General features: G+C 38.0%; 1 protein-coding gene across 1 annotated transcript; it reads right to left on the bottom strand.

Annotated features, from left to right (window-relative positions):
- Window positions 1-691: 691 nt before the first annotated feature.
- On the bottom strand, window positions 692-4,022 carry LOC125468604 (CTL-like protein DDB_G0288717). Its single transcript, XM_048564561.1, has 3 exons — window positions 2,887-4,022; window positions 1,591-1,936; window positions 692-1,089 (listed from the first exon to the last, which is right to left on the bottom strand). Exons 1-3 carry the CDS (start codon window positions 3,948-3,950, stop codon window positions 826-828), a joined length of 1,674 nt encoding a protein of 557 aa, XP_048420518.1. The 5' UTR covers window positions 3,951-4,022; the 3' UTR covers window positions 692-825.
- Window positions 4,023-8,064: the final 4,042 nt, after the last annotated feature.

The following is an 8,064-nucleotide window of genomic DNA, read 5'->3' as shown; positions in this document are numbered from 1 at the left end:
ACCCCCACTCTTTAATGTAGATATAGCAGTGGACAGATGTCACAATTTGAAATGGGTCAAAATAAGAGTTCGTGAAAATCAACTTCCTTACCAAAACAGGGTTTAACATTACCACTCTATCGTAATCAAAGACAAGCACTTTTTCTATTAGGTTTTTTTTTTGGACCAATATTCTAATTTACTAAAGTTACGCAATGAGATTTGAATTTGAGAGTCGAAGTCTGAATTACCGAAAGAAGATTTGAACTAAGATGCTGACAGCTGAGGTTTAAATTCTTATTAAGTTTGCACACTTTTCAAAGATTTATCTTCAGTAGTTCAAACTATTACGTAATTCGAATTTTCATCCATTATATTGACAAGTAAGAAAAAAATAAATAAATAAAATCCTCAAGTCAATCATGATCGTTAATTACTTTGCTACTGAATAATCAGGACCATCGCAAAACAATTGTACTTTTCAATTGACAGATTAACTTGTAAAAATCTGGCACCACGAATAACAAAGACTCTTTTTATCCAAATTTGGATCCTGAATTCCAAATTTGTAAACAGAGTAGAGTGTCTTAAATTTCAACCAAATGAATCACAGAGCTTAAATTAACAGGGTAAGTTACCCATTGTATATGATCAAACAGAAAGATTGGTTCGAAAATTCCGGCGGTTGCTGCCGGCCAAGTGCACCCACGCATTGAACTTGCCTGAAAAATTCTCTTTATTGATGAAACATCAGGCAACACTCGATATGAACAATTTGCTGGCAGGAAATTTTAACTTGATACAAGGAACAAATCAACACCACAAGATTGTAATTCAAAGATTAATTTACACACCCAGAGTTCTGGAGATCATAGAAGATGGTCTATGGTTTCGACTAATGGGTAAGTGAACGTAAACCTCGTGAACTTCTGGTTTACAAACCTCCCCTCTATCCCTATCTATGGCATAGCACACGTATACGGTGTCAATTACATTGTCCAGCAAATGGACAAAGAAACCAAGTATCACGATCAGCAGCACCCACGCCAGAACTGCCACAAAGTACGAATCAACCCCAAGACTGGTCACAGCTTGTAAGATAGCGCAGACCTGTCAATGCACATCCATAATCAGAAAATACCATGGGAGAGATAAAAAGGAAGAATAGGAATTACAAAACAAGAAAGATGATGCAACCGAAACAAAGTCCAGCAGTTTGGGATTGGGAACGCATTTATAATGCATCTCCGTTGATTGCTTATCAAATATAACTCATCAAACCTATACAGTTCTAACACTCCAAGTACAGTCCCCATATCGACAGTGCATGACATCTAGAACCACCCTTGGGTCCTCTCCCCAACTCTCTTCTCTCAGCTAGGCCACACCAAAAGTGCGGAAGAAGACCAAAAGGAAATAATTATACAACAGTTACTATCACTATCATTAACTGCGTTATGAGAAAGATCTACGCAGAGCTTTTAAAAAGCTTCGACAGTGTCACATGTTCAATACATGGATGAGTTCCTAACATACCACACATGACGCACAACGATCTTAAACAATAATTAATGGAAACTTGAATGATTGAGATTCGAAAAGACAACATACCACAATTGCATATATTGCTGAGAGTACAAAAACAATTCCAGCCAATAGACGAGTGGAGATGGTTTCCACAAAAACTGCAGAGAGAAGATTGCGCTTTAGAAGCTCATATGTCATTTTTGCAGATGAGCAGTAAGCTTCACCAGTTATTGCCGCAAAGTTGATTGTGAACTTGTTGAGAAAATCAATTGCCGAAAATAAGGCATTAACACAGCAGCGCATTAGAAAATACACCATCCCAGGTGAACCGTCTTGTCTTGCACCATCAACCATGGCACGGACAACTCGAACAACACATAAAAGTAATCCAGATAGGCATACTGTGCCAAAGTTGGGCCCAAACGCATTTCTGCAATTATAAACAGAAACATGAGAAAGGACAAGATATTGTGATGACAAAATAACATCAAGAGTAATGCCTAAAATGCCGTTGTGTTTAATATGTCAACTAATTCACCAGGAAAAGATAAAATGAAAACCATGAGCAGATCACAATTCTCAAAAGATAAGGGTTGACACATGCGCGAAGAATACAGAATATCACTGAAAGGTAAGCATAATTCGTCAAGAAAACTGGAATAACATCTTAGAGTTCAGTGCATGTACAAGATAAAGCAAAAAATATGCATCTTCATCCTTCAAGATTTCATGTGAACATACATTCTGGAACATTAGCTTGCTGCTAAGAAAATAAGGGTCCAAGGGACCTGACAGTGCCAGGTGGAGAAGAACCTATACCTACTTGCTGCTGCTTAGATTAATGTTGTTCTTATATTATGCACAACGATAATAAGCCCAAAATTCACCGAATAACCGCACACATAATTCCAAAATGGAATTGATTAATCACTATTAATGTCATGCAGGTAAATAAGCCTATGAAAGTGCTACTGTCCGTCAACCAGAGCAGCATCAAAACCTAAAAGTGAAAGACATGAAGCAGGTACCCATCTGACCCAAGGAAGAACTGCTACATAACGATTGCGTAGTATCTATAGTTATTCTGGAATTTGGTTGATGGAACCTAGAAAACAAATTTGGCTGACAAAAAAGTACACTGATTATATGCTCTGACTTGCAAGAAAATACAATCACTCAGACATAAATTGATTGTGTTTGCGGTTTTCCTAGCTATTCAAACCAAACAGAGTTAATCACCAACTTTTCAACTCTCCACTAATTCAGTTCCATTTAGTTTGGAACAGAGTATATTTCAATTGTAAGTTGTAAGTTTTAATATATGAACTAAGGTAAAGTACTCCAAACATCGAAAAACAAATGTAGCAACAAACAATTCACCTTAACGAGCGTCTGATAATGCGCCTCGGAGTTGAATCCTCCTTAGTAAAGTACCACTGAGCAACAGTCCCACTAATCACATACACCTGAGCTTCCACCATCGTCGTCAGCGACCACAACATTGTCAAAATCGCCAATGCGTAATAAGCAGGCACCCAAACATCCTGCTTCCACACACAACTATACACTCCCTGCGATTCCCGTGACGCAATCTTCCCATTGAACCTGGCATACACCAAGAACACAACAATGGGTGCGTAGTAAACCACCAATCCGAATGTCAAACACGGCAGGACCCCGAACAAGCCCAAGTTCCGCGAAAGCGCATCTGAAGCGACCCCAATTATGCTCACAGTGAGCTCAATCCGGTGCCAATTCACCACAAGAATCCACACAACGACCCCAATTAACAAAAACACGAAAATCAGAATCAAAATTCTGTAAGCTAAAGGGAGAGCGTCGCTGCAGGTCGAGCTGAGAGTGCAGGCGACGAACCAGTACACGTTGAAGAAAATTGGGAAGACGATGAAGAAGGGGAGGAAGACATAGACGACTTGCTTGGCGTAGTGTTTGAGGAGAATTAGCAGACTGAAGCAAATTGGCAGGCTTAGAATCAACGTAATCACGAGGGTCCACGTCAAATCTTTGAGCAGAGAGGACGAGGAAGAAGAGAAAGTGGGTCCGACCCAGTTGGGGAGACGGGTCAAAGTTTCGTTTTTGACGCAGGAGGCGGAGTCGGAGTCGTAGGCGAAGGAGGAGAGGGCGGAGTAATTTTCGTTGCGGTGGACAATGGCGAAGATTCCGATGGCGAAGGTGGCGAGGACGAAGAGGAGGAAGAGGAATAGAAAGGGGAGGTCTTTGAAATGGCGGGGGCCGTAGTTGTAGGAGATCTGGAGGTACTGGGTCGGGTCGGAATCGGATTCCGGTGGGTCGGCGTAAGATGGCGGAGGGGACAGCGGCGGTGGCGGGTCTTCGATTGGGGGTTTGGAGAGGAGTGGGGTGGAGGGAGAGGATGAGTCGTAGAAGGAGATGGGCGTCTTGTCGTGGTCTTCGGAGCTGCCCATTGGAGCTCAGTTGGAGCTGAGGGAGGTGGCGATGGTGGCGGAGGGTGGGTGCTTTGGGGTATAGAGAAGGCGGAGAAGCATTTGGTTTGGTCGTTGACTGGTAAGCAGAGAGTGCGTGCTGTTAAGCAGAGTGCGTGGAGTAGTAGATGGAGATAAGCATCAGAGAAACAGAGCAATGAGTTGGAAACATGTCATTGCAAATTATGGTCGGTTTGTTTGACAGTCGACATTTCTGGAGGCTTTTATACATTTTGTTATTCCTTCTTCTTTTTTTTTTTTTTTTTTTTTTTTTTTTGCAATGACTAAGCAGTTTTCACAAAGAGTATATAAGGGGATTAAATTTACAAATTAAATGATGTGTGACCGATAATAAATAAACATGTTTATTAATACTTAAATAATAATCCGATCATCAACTTTAATATCATTTAGTTTACAAAATTTTATTTATAAGTTTGGTATTCCTAGCATTACTAGCTAGATATATGATAAATTTATGGGTAAATTGTCATTTGACCCCCTATACTATTACCCTAGTTGAAATTGACTCCTTAAACCTTTTTTTGGTAAATTAACCCCTTGAACTATGTTAAATTGATAACTCATATATTTCATGCATTTATACCATCCATTTCTAGTCTATTTGTCATGTTTTTGAGTTAAACTGGTTGCATTTTATTTTATTTTGTGTTAGTGTGCAGTTACATGTACTTTAGGATCAATTTGAAGGGAAAAGAAGTGAAAACATGCCATTTTTGGAGCTAACCCTTATTCAAATGTGGAGAGAAGTTTAGTGGCCTGTTTTGGGGCCCAAATAAAGTTGTTACTTGTTTTGAAGCCCAAATAAAGAATTCAAAGCGAATTTGGCTGGTTAGGAGACCAAGAGCAGAATGGGAAAGGAATTGGATTATCTAGCCTGATTTGGAGGAGCCAAATAAGGAAAAACGTTCAAAACTTTGGCTTAATGGTTGGCATCACCTTGCAATCAGCTGCTGCCCCATTTAGCATATAAATACTAGGGTTTCAAGTCACTTTTACACAAGCCCCCCTTGGGGACGCCCAAAGCTCTCTCTCTTCTCTTTCTTTGGCCTTTCTTCCAGAAACAAAATCCTATTTCCCTTCACCATCCGCTGCCACCGAATAAACCACGCAGTCACGCTGTTCTTGGAGAAGTTCAATATCAGAATTGCTTCAAGGGGTATGAAATTAATTTCACTCATGTTGTTCTTAATATTTATATATTCTGTAATCATGTTGTGTAATTAAGTTCATAGCTGGGGATTTCGATGTAGCCTTGCAAAACTATTCTATGTTATTAAGTTAAAGTATTCAATCAATATGTGTTCTTGTTTCATTCACTGATTTTATAGTTTAATTTGTTTGTTAATCTTAATGTTTGATCACCATTAGGGCTGCTTATGAATTATTTGATCAATATTATAGTACATATCATGCTTAATCTTGGTAGACATGTAAATGAATGAAGAAACTGCTATGCATATATCCTGCCATGTGATTTCTTTGGTTCTTTGAAGTTTTCTTGTTCTTCATGGATTCTTAGTTAGTAATCTAAGTTGAACATCACAACTGGGTTGCACATTAGGAGTACTTGATCACACCCACACATCAAATGGATGATCATAAATGAGTAAAACGAACCCTAGTTGCAGATTGGAAAGTTGAATGCGTTTTGACTTAATTTTCATGGAATTGGCTTGTAATGGTGAAATCGGTATCCCTAGTTCCATTCCCATTATTTCGAATCAACCTATCATTTATCTTTATCCTTCTTGCATTTATAAGTTATTTTAGTTTTCAATTGAAAAATCTAAATTCAGTTTGTATTTGCATTGTTTAGTTAGGGTTCACATAAAGCTAGTAATTTGTACAAGTCTAATCAGTCCCTGTGGTTCGACACCCTTACTTGTGCCACTATACTATCCTTATTTTTGCACTTGAAAGGAACACAACAGAAATATGCCAATTAACCCTTTGTCGTTAGATTATGTCCGCTATTTTGTCAAATTCAAGGGCAAATTAGTCTTTTACCATCAATTCTTACATGTCACTTATAACCACCAATAAGATTATGACATGCGGACACATAATAATGTGTAATGACAATGTAACATCCCATATCGACCAACATAGAGGGGGTGATGTGTCTTATATGTACATTCTCACCTCCATATAACATGAGGTTTTTTGGGAACTCACCGGCTTCGGGTTCCATCGGAACTTCGAAGTTAAGCAAGTTTGGACGAGAGCATTCCCAGGATGGGTGATCCACTGGGAAGTTCTCGTATGAATTCCTAGAAACAAAATTGTGAGGGCATGGCAGGAGCCCAAAGCTAACAATATCGTACTAAGGTAGAGTTGAGCCCAACATGAGCTAAGTAGTCTTGACAACCCTTACTCAACAGTCACCTCGCCCTCATGGCACTGATAACGAAAGAGACTACTGTATCTGTGGAAGACGTCAGGCCCCTAAGGAGGGTGGATTGTAAGATCCCACATCGACCAACAGAGAGGGGGTGATGTGCCTTATATGTACATACTCCCTTCCCTATAGCATGAGGCCTTTTGGGAACTCACTGACTTCGGGTTCCATCGAAACTCCGAAGTTAAGCGAGTTCGGACAAGAGCATTCCCAGGATGGATGACCCACTGGGAAGTTCTCATGTGAGTTCCCAAAAACAAAACCGTGAGCGCATGGCAGAGGCCCAAAGCGGACAGTATAATGCTACGGCGGAGCTGGGACTAGGAACGTTTGGTTTCTTTATGTTTCTTATTATGCTATAAGTTTTTTGAATTATTCTGTATCCACGTGGCATTATTTTGTTGGTGGTTATTACTGAAAAGTAAAAATTGATGATAAAAAGTTTAACTTGCCCTTGAATTTGACAACATAGTGGACGGAATCCAATAGTAAGGGGTTAATTGGCTGATTTTAAATAGTTTAGGGGATTAATTTACCAAAAAAAAATAGTTTAAGGAGTCAATTTCAACTAAGGTAATACTTTAGGGGATCAAACCGCAGTTTACCCTAAATTTATGGAATTTTTATCATAAATAGCAAAAATTTACCTCATTTTCATAAATGTCAATTTTCATAAAATAATTTTGAATATACCCAAATTATATTAAAATGGACTCAATTCTTTCGAAAAAGAAAACAACAATATCTTTGTTTCTTTTAGAGCATCTCCAATGGAAGTTCTTATTTAGGGACTCCCACCATCACTTTGAGTACTCATTTAAGGACTTAAAGGGAATCTTTGCGTCCCTATAGGAATATTGCCTCCAATGATAAAGTCTTTATAGTATAATCCCTAAATTTGAAGTTTTTATGATTTTTATGTGATAATTTGATTATATGCACTTTTTTTTTATGTTAACTTTTTTTTTAATTAATTAAAAGCATTAAATCTTTAATCAAAATTGTGGATCCCCTTTTTCACTCAAGGTGCACATTTTTTGTTTATGTTAACCATTTTTTAATTAATTAAAAGCATTAAAAGCTTCCGTCAAGATTGTGGGTCCCATTTTTCACTCAAGGTTATACTATATAGTCTTTATATAAGGACATATGAAATGTATCTGGTGAGTCCTTATACCTATTTTTTTTAGTACATCGATATATTTACACTAAGGGGAGGGGGAGTTTGACTAAGCCACACAATGAGCAACCTAATTTGGTATCGAATTCACCATCCACAAGATTTGAACCTAATTTGGTATCTCATTTGGTGAGTCCTTATACTTTAAAGACTTTCTTTCCGATCCATTGGAAATTTATTTGTCTCTATATTTGTTTTATACTCATTTTATACTGTGGTTGTCCCTATTTAAGAACTCCATTGAAGATGCTCTTAGAAAGGTAGAACTGCACTTTGGAATCACAAGACTTCACTAAAATAAAAGGACTAAAAAGCTATTAAAACAACAAAACTCAACTCATGCAATAAATTATGAAGAAATTTGATAAGGAATAAAATTATCCAAATAAAAGAACAAAGTGGATAATTTGATAAATAGAAAATAAATTAAAAAAAACAAAAACAATTTGTGAATACAGAGGAAATCTCGACGTTACAAAATACTAGTTTCAGTA

The sequence above is a fragment of a genome, unplaced genomic scaffold (genome assembly GCF_019419815.1).
Source record: "Pyrus x bretschneideri cultivar Hongxiangsu unplaced genomic scaffold, Pyrus_bretschneideri_v1 Contig10, whole genome shotgun sequence".
Taxonomy (NCBI): Eukaryota; Viridiplantae; Streptophyta; class Magnoliopsida; order Rosales; family Rosaceae; genus Pyrus; species Pyrus x bretschneideri.
Note: the sequence above shows the minus strand (reverse complement) of the source record. Positions and strands in the feature narration are given on the sequence as shown.